The following is a 19682-nucleotide window of genomic DNA, read 5'->3' as shown; positions in this document are numbered from 1 at the left end:
CAAGGGACATGTTGCGAAGGAAGCTATCCGTTATGCAGGATATAAGCCAACTCTCTTGAATTTCCTAGAACAGTCCCTAGAACTTCTGCTAGCTAGATTACTAGGGTTAACGAGTTGTAATGTTTCCCAATGTCTTCATTATAGGCAGCATTTTAGGCGCTCACAAGCTTAGCTTTTGCTTGAATTCATGTGTTTTTGGATGCGAGTGCCGTTTCTTCTTCTATTTAAGGCAGCTCTATGTCGGCTCTGAAATAGCTTCGGTTGGCTCCATGCTGTTAGTACCATGGGAACCCGGTGAAGAGATACAAGCACGCTGTGATTATCCAGAGGCAACGTAGTCCTCGAAAGGGCTTTAATTAGTAACAAATACATATGGCGTATGGAGAAAGGTCATCGCTATAGCGTTATAAGGACGCTGCCAGGAACAGGCAAATAGAAGCGCTACAATCTACAGCTGCCGTAAAGCTCGGTGGACCTTAGAGTTGCCTCCTTGATACGCTATGCAGTCGCAGCGATGTTTCACCGCAAAACCATGTTCGGTAACACCGAGTATAAACCATGTTCAGTCGGTCGTTCAGGTGTCTGCTTTCTCAGTGTTGGCCAAGAGTGTCCGCGTCCATGGACTGGGGTCAATGGGAACCTCATGATTTGCTAGAGGAAAGTGTGTGGGGTTGGGGGATTAATACCCCCCAAACGACAGGTTCCCAACTTAAGGGGCAAGTTCATCCAGTTGGGCCAAATCACGTTTATTAAAGGAATATCTGAATGCGTCGTGGCCTCTCCTTTTCAAATTGATGATATGAAGGAGCTGCATAAAGTTTCCCAAAGGGACAGCATGCAAAGGACCCAGTTATGCTGCGTCTGCACCCCCTGTGGAATTATATAGAACTGCATGTAATTTATAATGAAAGCAGTTTTCTTATTTCTTCCAGTCCAGGCAGCCCATCCTGACTCCTGCGCCCCCCCCCCGGACATAACAGCCTAAAGCTTCTCCAGCGCTACTGAAATCACTCGGCTCGGGCTACCCAGAGCCTTCCCTTGCGGGACGCGGCCACAACGGCACACGTCGGTCCCGCTGACGTCGGAGGAGTTCCCGTCAGCGGGAAACACCATTTAAAGGAAAAAATGGGTGAAGAGCGGAGCGTCCTATGATTTAATTGTCTTACGAAGAAGCTCAATGAAGAAAGGTTCAGCGCAGAAGACTTGGCCCTTTGTCAAAAGCCACCTAGGAGTCGCGGTTGCTAGGAGACTGTTGCCGGTCTTGAAGCCCTCTGAGTAAATGCTGCAAACACCGAGGGCAAACAAGAGTCCTTTAAATGCACCAACAGGCATTTCATCTAGATCTCCAGAGCACCACGGGTGGTACACATAACCAGAGAAGTGAAAAATGTTTAGATCGCGTTACAGGGCATTATTATTTTTTTAGCACCAAGCTGACATCTAGTTGGTACAATCGGCCAAAGATTGTATATTTAAAAACAATTTTGGATCCAGATCTCCTTCTTCTCCGCACACGAAGCATACCTCCTGACGTCCTGGTCGGTCGTGATTTTTGGGCACGATCCAGCCAAGCTTACGGGAAATGCTTCTCAGTCACCACTGGCCCTGATTTCAGTCTCTGTCAGATGCAAAGGCTGAGGACCGTAGATGGTTAAGAAACCTTTACTTTCAAGACATCGGATTTAAAGGTGGTTTGCCACTAATTGACTCAAATAAACCTTAGCATTTCTGACTTTGTCTTCTCTCATCTGAAGGCGTAATCACTTAAAAACACAGAAACGTTTAAGAACATTTCTCTGTGTCTATGGTCACAGTGGACCACCGATGGCCGCCAGTCTTCCTCTTCTGAGATTTTCGAAGAAAAATGCAAACACTTCCTTCCCTCTGCGGCTAAGAGGGGAACCACCGATCTCTTCAATGAAAGACTGCGGGCAAAATGCCAAACCCACCAAGAAACCAATGTGACGTTGGTCCCTGCCGTCGCCTGACATAAAAACTCATCCAGCCATACGCATCGGTGGAGAAAAATAAAAGATGAAGGAATGGTCCTGACTCTTCGTCTACGGAGTGCTTACTAGCCAACAAAAGGTGTTTGATGTACCCCTTACAAGTTCATGATGCGCCTTCTCTGAGGGCTCGGAAGCACCTCGGGCTTCTTGTATCTTCAGCCTTAAGGCGAGAGGACCAAGTATCTCCATCTCAAAAGGTACCACAAGCAATCCATGAGACCTTGTGACCTGTTGATAGCCACTAAGCCCCAATAAGAATTATGTTTATCGTTTACGTAACTGTTTAACTAAAAAAACCAACCATAGAATTAAAACTTCACTTTTAACGGAATTTATCAACAATGAAAGTATTGAAGGCAAAATTTTTAACTTTTATAGTAAAAGGAACCAACCCTGTTTTACATATGATGGACGGGGAAACTTTCCACCGATACTAGGTGAACGGTGCGGCAGGACTAACCGGTCTGAATGCAGGACAGTTCGGACAAGTGCATAAGGATAGTGATTTAGGAGTCATAAACCACGGTATGGAAAGTTGGGTTGGTTCCCTCAACTGTATCTAGATTTTCCGCAAGAAATGTCAATTTTTAGTCATTCAATTAAAATTTCTTCTTAAGTGGTTATTTTTTTTTCTTGAATCCTGAGGTAAATCGTGCTTCTGAGATTCGGATCGAAGAAAGTGAATTAGTTGCCGTGTTAGGGCCACAGTATCAACAAGGCACCCAATCTTTTTCTTGTGAGGCACTCTTCCTACGAGGAGCCATCGGTAGCCGTTTCCTTCCCTCTCAGGGGATGGCTGGATCTTCTAGGGCCCCAATACAAGAGGGGCCCACTAAAGCCTTCAAGAAGAAGTGGTGTCCACGCAAAATATTGTATGTTTTACGTGCCACATTTTTGCCCCAGCTGGCCCCATGGCTGGTATAAAAAATTACCCAAGGCCACTACCCATAGGCCAGGGAGGGCAATTTAAGGTTTAGTGGTTAAATAGATGTTTTTCTTATTTATTGCTTCTCAGGCATCCATTCCATGCACATTATTGGGTCTTTAGGGCTCTGGAACCCTCATACCCAGCAAACATTTAGAGAAGCTAAAAAAGAGGGGGCATCAGGAGAGAAAAAAGGTACAGAGTGATTTGGGGCCCAAGGAGAGACATTCAGTATATGCTAACACAAAGCGGCATCTTAAGTGTTAATTTGTTCATTAATTCGCCGAACACGCAGCGCTATACTAAATACAAATATTGCTATTCGCTCAATATGTCCCCAGCCATCAGTCACGTTCCAATAATGTCATCATTCTGCGACAAGCTCAGTGACCCTGACATCACTCTCCCCATGACAACCAACCCAAAGATGGCTGCCGAGGTCAGGTAGCGCGTGGAACTGTGGGACGGCTCACATGACCTTGCCCTGCGACCTCGGCGCTGGCACTAACCAATAGCACACCAGAGCTGCAGTGTCACTAACCAATCAGGATAAACCAGTTAGCAAGCTAGGTAGCGCCACACTAAGCCGGCTGATTGACAGCAGCAAGCCGCCAATGAACGATTAGAGAACAGGCGGAGCTGCGTTTGTCTACCAATAGCCGCGAGGAATGGCCGGGACTGTCGCGCCGTGCGGTTAGGCTGTCCGTACCGTGTGTGACTGTATGTGAAAATCACAGGGAGCGCAGGAGAGAGGAGAGGAAAGGTGAGGGGCGCCCGGGAAGGATTAAATAGGGCCCGGGTAGCCAGATAATGGCCCACGGGCCAGAAGTGGCCCGCGGGGGGTTATATACAGTGCGGACAATGAATGAAAGGGTTGATAAAAAGAGATTCTATGGGCATGGTGATGAGGAAAGGTTGGTAATGGTGGGAAAGGCACCCAGAGGGGGCAATTCTCAGAGAGGCATCTGCTCGTAAGGGGAACATACTTGGGTAAGGGGGTGATATAAGAGCTGATGGGCTGTTTATTAGAATATTATTATTAAAATTTATTAAAAGTACATTTCCTCTGCCCTATTCATTTATAAAATATACAGGATTGTCTTTATAAAGGAAGACGATTGGAGATTCCCACCGATTGCCTTACGTTCACCTTTTTGCACTATAATTTAGTAATATGGCCCCCGGAGTTGCGCCGATGCGTGATTATTTACCTTTCTAATGACGGGGATGAGTAACGTATCATCAGACCCCTTCGTATGCATAGTTTTAGGAACATGTTTCCAAAGATTCTTCTGTTAATGAATGAAAATAGAGGATCTGAGTGTATTTTAGGTAAAAAAAAAAAAGCAAGTGAATGAACCCTGGGAAAAAATGTGTGCAAATATTATAAATGTATTGTTTATTATTGTTATGTAAATATGAATAATATTGTTAATACTTAATGATAAACATAATTGTTTTAATAGAAACAATGTAGCATATCCTTTGTAATGCTGATCAGCACCCTTTGTACAGCGCTGCGGAATATGATGGTGCTATACAAAACAATAAATAATAATCCGCAGCGTGGCTTGGCGTAATGTAGGCACTTGGCTTGATGCTTGAAGCGTCGGCAGCGGCCTCCAGGGTTGCGTAGGTATCGGGCACCTGTAATGATGGAGACAATGAATTAATTAATGAATGAATGAACAGCAAGTGACAATGAATGAACAGTGAGGGGCACTGAATGACTGCGCATGCACAAAATAAGGAGAGGGAGACTTACAGTAAAATGAGCCTGGAAGTTTTTCTTCAGTGATGTGGATCTTTGTAAAAGCGAGAGAGGAGAGATAAGGGAGGAGAGCTGCGCGCCCCGGAGAAGTTCCAAAAGAATGAAATTCTGGAAGACAATGCATGATGACGTTAGAAGTTTATATTTGGTTCTTGGAGCAGCACGAGTTTGGATAAAGGTTTGGGGCGGCAGATTAGATAAGCAATGTCTGCAAACTGCAGTGGGGAGCTTGAGCCAGGAATGCCAGAAATGAAGGATAAGTGCGAATGAACTAGGGATTTGTGGAAATAATCATTTGCAAGCAGGATGAGAGATCATAAGAGGGGTGAAAGTCAGGGCAGCGTCCGAGGTGATGTGGTGGGAGTAGTAACGGGCAAGCCGAGCGTCACAGAGTGGGGGTAACTCTTTTCTAAATGGTGCACAGCGTTACAGGTAGCCGTGGGACCCACAGCTGGAGATAACAGATAGTAATGCCCTCTCTCGATCTACAGGGCTGTGTCATTCACATATAGGGGGTACTAGAAGCCAAATAACTTAATTTACCAAAAAAGTGTAATAAAGAAGACGAGCCACATGAACCAACCGGTGCCTAACATACTTCGAAAGCGTTTCAATTTCTATTGTCGATGGCTATTCGTTGGTACGATTCATTCTCCGAGAATTTTCTTTCTATAGCCAAGAAACTACATTACATCAACCCCCGTTACGTATAAAAAAAGAAATAGGTCATAGTTATGTATTATTTTCATTTTTCTCTTTCATATTTTGTCTGTAAAATGTTAATAATCATAACTTCTGCCCTTAGAAGGCTATATGCTTGTTTGGCAAAGCTGATCAATTTGGTATTAAAGTAGGTGTTTTGGGCAAGTTGAGAAGTTTTTTTCTCCAGGTATTCCGCTATGACCACCGTATAGGTGGTGGGTGACCCCCATAATTAAGGCTTTTGTGTCCTCGGCTAAATAGTAGATCAGTATTAGTTGCAAGGCGTCTCTCGTGTGTCTCAGTAAAGTTGATAAGTTGTCCATCTGGCTGCAGGATATGTTTTCTAACCTTACGTGTTGTTTTGTCTCATCACGAAGGTAAACATGGGGAATGTCATGGCAGCAAGTTCTCCTGCACCCCCTCCATCAGGATCCTCTCCAAACCCCGGTCTAGTAAATGTTCCGCCAGGCTTCACAATGCCCCCTGTGACTGGGCTGACCCCCGCCGCGGACAAGAAGGAAGCCCAGGAAGAACGGCTGCCTAATCCCGGTACCTACGAGGAATGTCATCGCAAGTGCAAAGGTGGGACCTGCGCGCGTTTGTTTTGCCCTTCATTCTTTACCTGGACAGACCCTCTCCCTGTACCCGGCCGGGCAGCTTCTTTCTCTTCCAGCAGTCTTGCGTATCGCTGTGTTTGGTCCCTGCTGCGAGAATGGCTCGTGCCTTGATCCTGTGGCCCCTTACTGTGTGTCAGTCTGATGAATGGTCTCTCGCATAGTAACCGTGTATTGCTGATCTCACTTTTTTCTTTTATCTTTTCCAGAATTATTTCCCATGCAAATGGAAGGCGTGAAACTGACCGTAAACAAGGGCCTGAGCAACTACTTCCAGGTAAGGGGGTACGCTGAGGTCTTTGAAGTGATGGCGTCCAACTAATGTCAAACGCAGTGCTTATGGAAAAAGCTTAGCTGAACGGAAAAAGCAGCACAGAACGTGGATATTTAAATTAATGTGTATGATCCAGTAAATGCACCCAGACCACCCACATACCAAGCTGGGTCTCCTCGTCCTTTTGCTGCGTCATCTCGTGACTTCATATCCTAGTGTGTGAGAAATGACACTGGCGGTGCAGGCCAGAATTGCCTATAGAGTTATGGCATGAAATCTTGTATTTATTAATTGTTTCTGCCCCATAGGTGAATCACACGATTTCTCTCAGTACCATCGGCGAGTCCAACTATCACTTCGGAGCGACGTATGTAGGGACAAAGCAGCTAAGTCAAACAGAGGTGAGAGTTCGGCTCTGCTCATTACCTATGTGTGCAGCGTATGAATAGGAAAGCATGAAAGGTGGTACCTGCGTAATAATATTGGCTGATGGGCAGAGATTCTATGCAGCTATATAACAATCAACAAATATGCAAATGACGACTAGAACGTTTAGACTCATGATTTGGGAAATGTGGCTTCTCACCGTGACAATGTCTTTTTGTCAGGCTTTCCCCGTTATGGTCGGGGATTTGGATAATAACGGCAGCCTCAATGCACAAATAATCCATCAGCTCACCAGACACGTCCGGTCGAAGATTGCTTTGCAGGTAACGTCCGCATCTGACCTCTTCCTCCACCTTTTAGGATGTAGTATGAGATCAATGCTTCTTTACTACTGAAAACGCACTGGGAGCGTGTGACGTTCTCCTTGCTACCTTTTTCTCATTCTGCTCGATCTTCCGTGTCATTTACCTCGTCTTCTGTACCTCTACTTTTTCCAGACGCAACAGTCCAAGTTTGTAAATTGGCAGATTGACACGGAATACAGAGGAGACGATTTCACGGCGGCTGTCACGCTAGGAAATCCAGACGTGTTGGTGGGATCTGGTAAGGAGGTCTAAGAGCATGATATCTACGCCGGCATACATGGTTGGGGTATAGAAAAAGTTGGGTTTATGAAGCACCAAAAGTTTCCGTAGCACTAAGAGAACATAATAGGAAATGGAAATGAACGACATAAATTCTGGTACAGAAGGATATGAGGGCCCTGATCTTGAGAGCATAGTCTGTTGTCCTACTCAAGGGAATTCATGTCATCTTCTGTAATGGGGTCTAAAAGTACGTCATCTCTATCTTCAGGTATCGTGGTTGCTCACTACCTGCAAAGCATCACTCCCAATCTGGCATTGGGAGGAGAGCTGGTTTATCACAGGCGTCCCGGGGAGGAAGGAACGGTAATGTCTTTGGCTGGAAGATATACAGGTAATAATTACAAGTACACCGACTGTTTTCTTGTCCACTTCTTAATCTACTGTAATGTCCAACTAACTGCTTTATGTTATTCTCAGCTCCAAACTGGATCGCGACTTTAACTCTCGGTCAGGCAGGAGCCCACGCAACGTACTACCATAAAGCCAACGAACAAGTACGTTTTTCGAAAGGGACAAATTAAAATAACTATTCTGTATGATTATTCCTCCCCTTTTGTTCAGTTGTTGGTTTGTTCAGGGAGAGAACAACAAGAAGAGAGAACTTGTTATGAGAAAAGCTTTTTTCATCTCAATAATTTTCTGCCTTCTCCCTGCAGCTTCAGGTTGGAGTGGAGTTCGAGGCAAGTAGTCGGATGCAGGACACAAGCGTCTCCTTCGCTTATCAGCTGGATCTCCCCAAAGCAAACCTTCTGTTTAAAGGTAAAAAAGTTAGTCTTTAGCCACAAGGGGGCACAACAGTCCCATTCCCATTGCAAAGCTCATTCTTATCTGCGTCCTATTACACCAAATTATGTTTGTTAGCCCCTAATGCTCTAATCCTTTTTGTTGTCTTCATCCTCCTTCTGCTAATTGTTTATATTATAGTTTTTTTTCCTGTAATTATGTCTTAACCACAATTCCATTTTTTATCCCCAGGCTCTGTTGACAGTAATTGGATAGTGGGGGCCACATTAGAGAAGAAGTTGCCGCCATTACCTCTAACGCTTGCCATGGGCGCCTTCCTTAATCACAAGAAAAACAAATTCCAGTGTGGCTTTGGACTGACCATCGGTTAACATCGGCCTCCTGTACAGCGCTTGTGGTCTCCCCTTCCCACCCAGACATGTGGCCTCTCCACCTGCTTGTCGTCTTCTCTACTCCTGGTTTCCAGATTCGCTCCTTCCTCCCCTGACTCCTGCCAGGCACACATTTTAAAGTTTGTTTTATCTTTGTGGGTAGGGAGGCAGTGAATGGATTATCTGTCATATGGATACTGGGTCCCTGGGTTGGAGGGGAAACTGCCTTTTCCTCTTCTCCTTCCACGGTCTCTGTTCAGTGGGCACTGTCTTTCTGTTTCCTCCACAACATGGTCTCTCTCTTGTTGTGGCTGTCTGTACCCTCATCCTTTATGTTTTGTGAAAGACTGTGTTCTTTGAGTTGGGACTGTCTCTTCCATCATTTTCCCCGATGTGCTCCTTCATTCGCGTCTTCGTTCTTTTACTGGTTATGATCATGCCCCTCTGGGTTTGAGAAGTGCCATCACTAGGTTAGGTCTTACCGGGACCCACCTAGGCCCTCTCCGACCCTGTGCTGCTGTCTGAGGGAGAGGAGGTCTAAGTCCTGCTGCTTGTGCCCCCTCTATATGGAGTGTGGATGTAAATCATGTTTATAAGTTATAAAAAAAACAAAACACTGATCTTTTACACAAAACAGAAGTGAAGCCCAAAGCAGAGTCATGACTGGGCATATTCAGCATCAATAAAATGACTTCTGCACAGGGCTTGTGGATGGAGTGTTGTTATGTTCTGCTTGTGTTCTCTTTCGTGTCGAAAGTTCCAAAGCGAAGCTCGACATGTGTGATGGTTCCCCCTTCATTCATTCATGCAGACCATTTTTATATATGCGTGTTTTGGGGGGTGATCAATGCCACTTCTGGTGTCCCAGCCCATTGTGTCTTCAGGAAAAGAAGGTCCTGATCGCCAACTTACCGGCAGATAAGAATGTCCTGCTCCATCAGTTTACTTTTTACATAAGATAACAATAGATATGGATGATTTCATTGAACGATTGTGTTTTGCTGCATGTGATGGATATGAAGCTGTCAATGTAGAACGTCTCTTATGTTGGTGCTTCATATCTGTGTTGGGTAATAGAGAAACCCCATGGCTTTCCAGCTGTAATAAGATGACCAACATCTCCCTACTAATTATCAGGAAAGCCCATGACACAAACTGAGGAGCCATGTGACTATTCTCTCTAATGTTGCATTCCAAAATTCTTAATTCCATTAAATACGTTTTATTTATCACATCACAGAAATCGCAAAGCTGTATTAACCTTAAACAACTGGCTAATGCGAAGGCACCAACACTTGTGTCCTGGTGGGTCAGAATTCTAAAGACTAGAAGCATTCTATTTGAAAGTACTGTATAAAATGTCTTGGACCCACAAAGTATAACGGGATGAGGCGTAGCAGGCCCTGTGCATCACTCCAAGATGGAACCAGCTAGACATTAGAATTTGTGAACATGTCCCTAGCGTCCCCAAGAGCTGCCTTACACTTAGAATAGGATATATTCTGTGGATGGAAATGGTATGTTTAGAGGTATACATTAAGAGAAGTCTGGTAACCACCTGTATGTATTTGCCTGACAGGCTTCTTCTATCTCAAGGGGACTTCATTTCTCAACAGGGATGAAATGAACATCTGAGCGTAGCCGATAGAGGCAGATTTATCTGTCCAGTCTTTCAATTAGGATTTACTCCAAAGCAAAGTCTTGGAAAGTAGGTCTTGGAGTCTTTAACCACAGATCTACAGTCCGTGAAGTAAATACCTCTCGGAGTTATCATTACACGCAACACGAGCTTTACAATGTACACTGAGCGTGCTCAGTCTTGCAGAGCCCACCTTGCTTTACAGCCTGCCGGTGGCATTCTCAGATATACTAAAAACAATTCCTGACTTTCTTTTAGTGATATATTATGTTCTGCATGTTCTCAAAACATCCAGCTGTTATGGCGGCAAATCTGTTTACAGATGGCCCTCCATGTAACCTGGAACGCACGTACACAATGCCAACCGCATATTTCATTCCTCCTGCTAGATCAGCTCCAGTCTACTGTAGGTGATACTACTGTGTAGTTGAAGCATCTGGAGTAACAACAGCTCCCCCGCGAGATCCAAACTGCCTCTGGAAGCGACATCAGCCCAAGCTCTGTATGTCAGGAGCGGCACACAAACCAAAGATCACTGTGCACAATGCCAAGAGTCTGCTGAAGTGGTGTAAAGCCACCGCCACTGGACTCTAGTGCAGTAGAAATGTTTTCTCTGGAAATCTGAGACACTACCTACCGGAATGCATGGTGCCTGCTGTAAAGTTTGGCGGAGGAGGGATAAAGGTCTGGGGCTGTTTTTTAGGGTTTGGGCTCCTTAGTTCCATAAAGACATGGTTTAGTTAGTTTGGGGTGGAAGAACTCGAGCGGCCGCACAGAGCCCCGATCTCAACCCCATCGAACACCTTTGGGATGAATTGGAACGGAGATTGTAAACCGGGCATCTCGTCCAACATCAGCGCCTGACCTCACCAATGGTCTACTGGATGAATGGGCTCATGGAGCGCAATAATTACTATTTCCCCATTTACAATGGGCAAGTAGAATGAATGCTGTACTGTGTGGGTAGTGGGTAGTGTTCCAGTGAGTGGGTAACTTCGCTGGGTGAGGGTAACTACAAGCTGCAATCCTTTAGTTTGATCTGTCTGATAAACTCATCAATCAGCCAAGCTCTGCCACGTCTCAACTTCAAGTGTACTTATTATCTCTGCAGGGCAAATTCCATACATATATGAAAACACGCTCAGTAAATCCTGTATTTTCAAAGAAAATTGATAAACAAGAGTAATAAAACTACATAACGCCGAGCTCTATATGTATACTGTGTCCTTAAAAATGATTGATCACGGTTTGCGCTCACATGCCTTTAATAATATTATTATTCTTTTGCATAAGGTTTTCGCTGGATTAGTGATTTTAAATGAATAGTGTTCCTTTGTTTTATCCGGATGAGCCCAGGTGCTTCGATATGATATCAGGGAAGAAACCCCCCCAAAAACATTCAAAGCATTAATAAAATGTTAACGATACATGCTTAATCCTGTTTTTGCTCCGATTCATTTTTGTAGTACCCAAGGCGATGGTTCATTAGTCAAAAGTAGCTGTCATCATAAGAAGGGCTGGAGTCACCTGCTGTAAACAAAAATTCTAATGTATATTAACTATCTTTCAATCTGAAAATTCCATAGTGACTCATAAAAACCCAAAATACTAATGTTTTAGGGACAAAACGCTGCACCAAAGCGTTCATATTCACGCTACGCCAAATTATAGCTGGGAGAGCTGGAGTTGACTTCCCTATATATCATGAAGGTCCAACCCTAGCTACCTTCTGCTGAAAGAAGAACTTGGCCAGTCCGGTATAACGTAGCAAAATCAGTGAGATTTCTCCATGCTGTACCACCATCTATGTCTGGATCACTTCGTAATGATAGGAGTCATGCTGTACCACTGTGTTTCTATCACTATATAATGATAGGAGTTATGCTGTACCACAATCTGTGTCTGGATCACTGAACTATTTTACAATTTACAATGTAGCCCTGTTAGTGTCTTAATCACTATATAATGATGGGAGTGATGCTGTACCAGCATCTGTGTCTGTTACATTGTACAATTTACGCTGACAAGCTGTTTAGTGGCAAAGCTTTGATTGCAAAGATGGCACTGACAGGCTGTTTGGGGACAGAGATGGCACTGATTCAACGTTTGGACACAAAGATGGCACTGATTAAATGTTTGAGTTACAAAATGGCACTGGTAAGTTGTTTGGGGGCAAAATCTGGCACTGTTGAAAGCGAGTGACATGTTACTTGGTGAAGTTGGGGGCCCAAATAGGTGGAGTGGTTGCCACAGAAAATGGGGAGTTAGCAATATAGCCGTACCCACCTGGAGGCGACAAAAAAATGATTGCACCCAGGCAACAAGGACCCTAGGCTCGGGCCTGATGCCTAGTCCAGGTACTGCCAACTAGCAGCAACCGCAACACCCGAAGTCTCAAAACTTCACTTTTCTTACAAAAAGAGTTGTATGAAAAGTCTGATTGTGAAGTCACTGGTTTAAGGCACCAGTCATACTGTTTCTTAATTCTAGCATTATGGTGGCTACCAAGTGGCTATCATTTATATTTCACTGTTCTGGAGCTTGTGAACTGGAGACTTTATTCTACTTTGTTTCATTTTGCATCGTGAGACGCAATGTGCTGATGTCTCAATACTTGAGAATGTGACTTATTTACATTTGTAACCAGACTGGAAGTTGTGCATCATCTGATATCTTGGATTTCTAAAGACATATCCATCTATCTGTGACCTTTCACTTCCCAGCATTTTATGGGTTAACTAGGAGACAAGAAAGCTCGTTCAGTAGACTTTGCCCCTTCCAACCAATCGCTGCTTATGTGTCTGCCTCCAGCCTCAAGGTGAAGGAGCCGAGACCCTTGCAGCTCATCGCATGCAGCTTATATAAAGAGACAGGAGCGACGAGATTCCACATTCATAGGGAAGGTGAGTGATGGGCAGGCGTCGTCTGCTGTCAGAAGACACAGAACAGATTGGGTTGGCAGATAACTCTAACGATTCTAAAGTTATATCTCATGCAGAACTGATTGGATTTCTCTCTTTCAGAGCAAAATAAGGACGAATTATGAAGTTGACGGTCCTGTTGTTAACGCTTGGGCTCCTGGCAGGTAATAACCTCAACAGATATGGTGTTGAGGAGCATTAAGGTTCTTGACGATGGGACAGCTGTCTTCAAGACCATTATCAGAAAAGTAGAATTATATGCAAAATATATATATGTTTAATAGTCTTTTACATGTTACAATAAGTTAATAGTTTATTAGTTTAGCTCGGCCACAAATCCATATGGGATCATTTAAGATTTAGGGAATGAATTATGTGGTGGGGCCATCCATGGTGGAGCTCCAGGTTTATTAGGCACTATCCCTATGCATGTATTCAATTATATGTAATGTATGTGGTGAAAGCCTGTGTGTATAGAGCCGTGTATATGGAATATGCGTGTATTGGGGTGTATAGAGTTTGTTTGAGGCGAGACTTGTTAAAGCTTTGCTGAAGCTTGCATCTTGGTGGAACTTCAGTAGAGAGTCTCTACTGATGGTCCATGTAGGAGAGGGTGCAAACTCTAAATATACAAACAGGAAGGTATAATCTTGTAGAGAGGTAGGAAGCAGAGGCTATTGGTGTCAAGGGAGGACTTATATGCAATAATAGGCGTATAATATAGACTATAAGGATAGCGTCAGGTGTATGAAAATTGAAATCTAAGATGTTGGGCTGTATAAGAGAAGGGTAAGAAGTCATTATGAAGTTCCCCAATAGACCTTAATACATGGTGGTCTTAAGACTTGGAGACCCATGCATTTTAGGACCCTATTGTATTGATTGGTGGAAAAGTTCCAAAACATGCTCCAAGTGGAAAGTTTATTTTGGAGGAACCGGTATTTGGGGTATTTGTGGAGACATGGTAGTCAACAGTGACAGCAGGAGGTTTACTAGCATTATATTTGTAGGATAATCCAGATAGTGTTATGAGGGTTGCAATGGGTTAACCTGTGTGTTACTCTGGGGTGGAATAAGGATTAGTGGGGTAATATTCATGTTTCTATCTCTAATAGGGTATCAGATCAGATTCAAGTATTTTATTAGGATGTGGTTGATCTTGGTAGTGAACAGGCAGTATAATGCTGGAGTAACCACCATCCTTTTCTTTCTAAAGGAACCCAGGCCAGGTCTCTTTTCAAAGATGCACCCAAAGCAAAATGGGAGACGGCCCTCGACAGCTTCTGGCAGACGATCAGCAAGATGGAGGAGGCAGCGGATGAGGCCAAGACACATATGAGAGACTCCGGGTTTGGCAAAGGACTGGAGTGAGTACAGAGACATAAACTGAGTATCACAGAGGGACAACTTTAGGATCTGGAGTGAGAAAGTCATAATTAACCCTTTTTTGGATCCCAGGAGGTGTGAAAAGTTCAGCAATACTTCGTTTAGTTATGGGAAATAAATATTTAACTGGTATCTTAAGTGTAGGAACGTGAATGTTATGGGTTCTGCTCAGTAGCTGATGGGGCAGTCTGTGATACTGGTGTCAGTGACCCCATTTAGATTAAAGATGGGCTTTCGGTTGTTACAAAACCTATATCTAGGAACTACCGTGACACGCCAGTATTACTGCATATATACCTTTACCAGCACCTATGCAAGAACCATTATATACCGCCATCTAAATGCCTGCCGTCTTCATCCAATACTACTTACTCATAAGCGTTAATATATTAGTTACCTTATTCCTCCATAACTCCTCGTATTGCTCCATCAACCACTTCCTTACAACCTCAAACACTCAAATAATGTCAGATTAAATATTATCTGGGTTGGGAGCCATTGGGGAGAAGAAGGATTAAGCTGGAGGAAGGTCTAGCTAAGTTGACCACTAACATTTGGTGGAGAATTTACTCAATGTGCCCTGTCCAGACCTGCTGGGTATACAATCAAAATAAAGGTCCAACCTTCCCCTGGCAGCCACATTGAAAAATGTTTTACAAGGACCATTGTGGTCTTCATTCCACCAATAGTCTTCAACCAACAATGCCCCGTACCACCTCCCTCTGTAACAGATCTAGTTTTGACCTTGTTACCTTACCTCGGTACGATCAGTTCCAAAATCCCCTACGCACTTTGATTTGTTTTCTAGAACAGCCCAAACCCCCACTAGTTCAAAATAAACAATAGTGGCTGATGTTTTCCTTTTAAAAATGAAAGGAATTGTTTGTTTCCCCCCCCCCGTGATCTGACCCAGTTGCGAAACCAGAGAACTTTCTGACCCACCTAATTCTTTCAAGATCAGGGAACGTTCTTCCACATGTGGAGACCAGCTCCTTTCTCATCTTCGTGCCCCGCAGGACACAGAGACTTAAAACTCCGCTCAGCACTTTCACATAAAAAACAGCCGTACATGGAATGTTCACGTTATAAGAATTTGCTGGTTGAGACATGTTTGTCGAAGATGGATTCACATTTCTGTGGCCTGGGGGGGTTTAGTGAAGGCTATTTTGCCTCTCCTCAATGTCACAAACATCTACCCCATCCCACAGTCCACAGTAGCGGAAGCGTTTCTTTTTGCATCTCACATCTGTTTTGTGTTAATACAATATACGCTACACAAAAAAAAACAAAAATCCCTTAAAAAAATCAGTTATGGCTTTTTTTTTTATTTTTTTATTAAACCATTTCTAGACTCCATAGCCTACAAAAAACTTCTCGTTATTTAATTATTTAATTAAGTTAATATTTTTTTTAATGGTTCTATAAATTAAAGCATATTTTTAATGATACATCTTGGGAACCCGACAGCATGCACCTAATCTCTTCCTAATTGGACGATTATTTTATTTATTTATTTTTTTATGTAGCAGATTTTTTGGAAAATGTTGTAGACAGGATAGTGGTTTTTATACTTATTAATGTCAAGTTCCTAAAAGTGACATTTCTCCATTACTACATTGTGTCGGCAATCATGGTTGCCTAAATATTTAGACAAAAGAACAGCCTTGTGTGAAATTTGGATACACCCCAAATCTCTGGCTATTGCACATTCATTGAAATATCTATTATTATTTGCTTTTCAGTGGCCTTATCAAAGATACCATGGGGGAGATAAGCAATTATGCCGATGAATTAAAGAGTAAAGTCGGGCCGATGGCTCAGGACGCACAACAGAGTTTTACTGAAGATGTCTCGGCCATCGCTGACAAGCTCAAGACAGACATGGAGGATACAAAGTCTAAGGCTATTGAGTATGCAGGGGACCTGCGCTCAATGTTTGACCAGAACATAGAAGACATTCAGGGAAAAGCGAGCACGTACATGAAGAAGCTGAAGAAACGTCTTGGCAAGGACGGGGAGGATCTGAAGAAAAAGTTCAGCCAGTATGGGGATGATATCCGCAAGAACGCGGAAAAAAAAGTAGACAAGCTCCGCAAAAAAGTTGAGCCCTACGTGAAAGACCTGAAGGAGAAAGGCCAGAAGGGCCTTAAGTCCCTGAAGGATGCCATGGATGAGCAAGGAAAAGCCCTCAGAGATAAATTTGCGTCGGTGGCTAAAGACGTGCAAAATAAGGTTAAGAAGATTGCTAATGATGTTAAAAGTAGCATGGACAAGGTAGCGGACCAGATGAAAAAATGGTTCAACCCCTCCGTTGATAAACTCCGCGACCAGCTGCAATCTATGGCCAAGAGCCTGCAGCCCAAGGGTAAGAAGAAGTAAGGTTCTGACATTCCTCAACATAACTTCAAGAAACATCTGCATTCAATACCGAGAGCCAACAGCCCAATGGCATGGTGCTGGCTCAATGCAATAGCTCTTATTCTTGACTTTAATGACCTCAGCATGAATACATTTGAGGAACGCGGCATACCAATGACCAGAAGAGTGAGGTCAACTCCATGGCTGTGGCTTGGTCTTCAAGCTCAGGTTACAGAGAAAAGACATTTCAGCTTTAAGCATTCTCATCCTCTCTTATATGTTACAAATATCTGCAGTAGACAAATAAGTAAAACATCTTGCAACTTCTTCTCAAAGGAAACACAGCCTACAAGCTAAGCAATAAGTACGAGAAGACAGGTCAAGTTCGAACAGCAAATCTGTCACTCATAGTTATCTACCATCAAGGACAGACACAAATATGTGTCCTGCATGCGGAAGCTTGTGTCTGCACTTTAGCAGCCCACGGGCAAGACGTAACACGGCCCGAGTACTCAAGTTCTTGTATCTCTGCGATAGAGTTCAACTTTAAGACATTGCCCTAAGCTGCAGCTTGGAGCTCTTATAGAATGCCGATATCGCAACCTATTATACATAAGACTTACATGTTGTTTTTATATATTTACCTTTGTGTTAATACATACAGACTGCCGTCACTGTCTCTCTGCTGTTAAATATATGTTGTTCAATGCAATGTTACCTTTTACAATAAAATAAACAGACAACGTATCCTCCAAAATGGAGCAATCTGGTCGTTTTAACAAGAGTGTAGATGGAGGTGTATAAGATCGGGGTGACAGATCTTCTAGTCCTGGATAATACTTAATTTGATAGTTTTGAAGAAATGTATCCACGTCAAGAAAATGGGGGGGCAACCAACACTTCTTACAGGCGACGCTGACTGGGGTTGGCTCTTCTTAATGTGTGCCAGAGACTGGAGGCTGAAATACTTTGAGGCTCCTCAACGCATCTCACGGTTTAGTGGATAAAGAAGCCTGGTGTATAATTGTACTGGTGACAAGGTTTTTATAAAAGTTATCAACAGCTGATGGTGGGTCATTAGGGTCTACAAACATGTAGGTGGAAGGGAAGAGGTTCGTGTCCTACTCGGGGCCCCCTTTATAATCAAATTGAAGTGAATTCCTGCCCCACTTTTCCCAGCCACCCCAACTTCTGGCCCAGCTCTTCTCCCTTCCTGATCACGAATGAAGACGGTGTTTAAGGATCTAGACCTTGGCTCAGGTCTCGCTCCCAAAATCCACAGGATGTCAAGATGAGCTGAAAAGCAGCCCGTGTGTTCCTTAAGTGTTTTATGTTGATGTCTACTCTTGAATGGCTCAACACCCTAGGCTTACCTTAGGTGGTAACAGCAGCTATTCTTTAGGTCCCACAAACAGCTTTCGTGGGCTGTTTTATTATTTTATTAGTCTTTAATTAGTTATTTTATTAGTTATTTTATTACTTTTAATCAATGTTTCAGCAATTATTTTCTTTTATTTCTCTTTGTAGTAGGAAAGAAAATGCTTACTTAAGGAATCTTAAGGATTTGTTCATAGAAAAACTGATCAGGACACGCGGGTTCATGCGGCATTCACTTGCCTTGCAAGACCTTTCACAAGTAAATAGAGGTGACCTCACATAAACCACGGCAAGTTGTAGGAACCATTTCCTCTAAGTATATACATGGGGATGATACAGAGTAGGAAGACAGGATTTTGGGGAGGTTCTTTGGGAATTTTTGACCGTTCATCCAGTAGAGCGTTTGTGAGGTCAGGCCCTGATGTTGGACGAGACGCCCGGCTTGTAATCTCTGTTTCAGTTCACCCCAACGGTTTGAGGGGTTGAGGTCAGGACGGCCAAGTTCTTCCTTCCCAAACTCAGCCAACCAAAAATTCCCACAGAAACTCCCCAAAATTTTGTGGAAAGCCTTCCCAGAACAGTGGAAGCTGTTATAGCTGCAATGGGGGCACCAACTTCATATTAATGTCTATGTATCTAGAATGTGATGTCGTCAGAGTCCCAGTTGGTGTAACGGTCAGGTGTCCCAATACTTTTGTCCATATGGTGTATATATATGTGTGTAAATAGAGAGAGATAGAAGGCCCGTGTAGAGGAAGCAGCGTCTGAGGCCGTGATAGAGGTTACGACAGGTTAAATGCTGGCCTGCCGCTCCGGAGGGAGATCAACAAACAGCCAGTAGATTATTAGTCATAAAAAGCATGATTTAGAACACAATGTTAAGCAACTTGTCCAAAGGTTACTTTGCTAACATTCGCCTGCTCCAGTTTTTAAAGGGGCTTTTCCTAAAAAAACATCCTCAATATAATTATACGAAAATATCCCAAACCCCCTGTAAATAAAATACTAAACACAGACATGTTATATACACTTATTATATATTATATTCAGCTACGTTTTATTTATTGAGCGGATTCCGCAGCGCTAATACAATAGGGGGTAACAATGACATTAAATGGACAATCTACTAAACTGACAATGCACATTAAGGCACACTGGCACAAAAGGATGAGAGTATTGGTATTGTGAGCTTACAATCTATTTGTGTACAAAATAATTAGGTCATGAAGACGTCAGTAAACCTGAGGTTCGTTTTGTGAGGTTTAAGAAATGCAAACTTAAGAAATAAATATCATAAATGGTACAACAATTACTTTAGTCTATAGGGGAACTATAGGGGTCTGTAGGGGGACTGGGATCAAGCAATGCCGGGGTCTTGCCTAATACATTCTCCCTGGCAAATGGCCTGGCAAACAAACTCGCCTCCGATAAAGGGCCCCTGGAGTAATGGTTGGACTTCAAACGCTGGCCGTCGTCCTACTATCAACAATCTCTCGAGCGCACTTTACTATTTGATCACGCAGTCAGTGCTTCTAGGGCTGCTACACTGGGCGTTTA

At 43.4% G+C, this 19682-nt stretch overlaps 2 protein-coding genes across 2 annotated transcripts; both read left to right on the top strand.

Moving 5' to 3' along the window:
• The first annotated feature begins 3727 nt into the window (after window positions 1-3727).
• TOMM40 (translocase of outer mitochondrial membrane 40) lies at window positions 3728-9148 on the top strand. Its single transcript, XM_053452710.1, has 10 exons — window positions 3728-3848; window positions 5785-5989; window positions 6231-6298; window positions 6604-6696; window positions 6904-7005; window positions 7180-7285; window positions 7538-7660; window positions 7747-7823; window positions 7986-8088; window positions 8305-9148. The coding sequence occupies exons 2-10, from the start codon at window positions 5791-5793 to the stop codon at window positions 8442-8444; spliced, it is 1011 nt and encodes a 336-aa protein (XP_053308685.1). The 5' UTR covers window positions 3728-3848; window positions 5785-5790; the 3' UTR covers window positions 8445-9148.
• Window positions 9149-12993: 3845 nt separating this feature from the next.
• Window positions 12994-17505, top strand: APOE (apolipoprotein E). Its single transcript, XM_053452711.1, has 3 exons — window positions 12994-13168; window positions 14221-14371; window positions 16133-17505. The coding sequence occupies exons 1-3, from the start codon at window positions 13126-13128 to the stop codon at window positions 16767-16769; spliced, it is 831 nt and encodes a 276-aa protein (XP_053308686.1). The 5' UTR covers window positions 12994-13125; the 3' UTR covers window positions 16770-17505.
• The last annotated feature ends 2177 nt before the right edge of the window (window positions 17506-19682 follow it).

Source organism: Spea bombifrons, chromosome 12 (assembly GCF_027358695.1).
Source record: "Spea bombifrons isolate aSpeBom1 chromosome 12, aSpeBom1.2.pri, whole genome shotgun sequence".
NCBI classification, from domain to species: Eukaryota; Metazoa; Chordata; class Amphibia; order Anura; family Pelobatidae; genus Spea; species Spea bombifrons.
Note: the sequence above shows the minus strand (reverse complement) of the source record. Positions and strands in the feature narration are given on the sequence as shown.

Excerpts from the sequence above, each read along its gene's own strand:
- TOMM40 (XM_053452710.1), top strand. The coding sequence starts at position 5,791 with ATGGGGAATGTCATGGCAGCAAGTTCTCCTGCACCCCCTCCATCAGGA. Across the intron at positions 6,697-6,903 it reads AGCAGCTAAGTCAAACAGAG|GCTTTCCCCGTTATGGTCGG; the intron begins GTGAGAGTTCGG and ends TCTTTTTGTCAG. Across the intron at positions 7,006-7,179 it reads GGTCGAAGATTGCTTTGCAG|ACGCAACAGTCCAAGTTTGT; the intron begins GTAACGTCCGCA and ends TACTTTTTCCAG.
- APOE (XM_053452711.1), top strand. The coding sequence starts at position 13,126 with ATGAAGTTGACGGTCCTGTTGTTAACGCTTGGGCTCCTGGCAG. Across the intron at positions 13,169-14,220 it reads AACGCTTGGGCTCCTGGCAG|GAACCCAGGCCAGGTCTCTT; the intron begins GTAATAACCTCA and ends TTCTTTCTAAAG. Across the intron at positions 14,372-16,132 it reads GGGTTTGGCAAAGGACTGGA|TGGCCTTATCAAAGATACCA; the intron begins GTGAGTACAGAG and ends TTTGCTTTTCAG.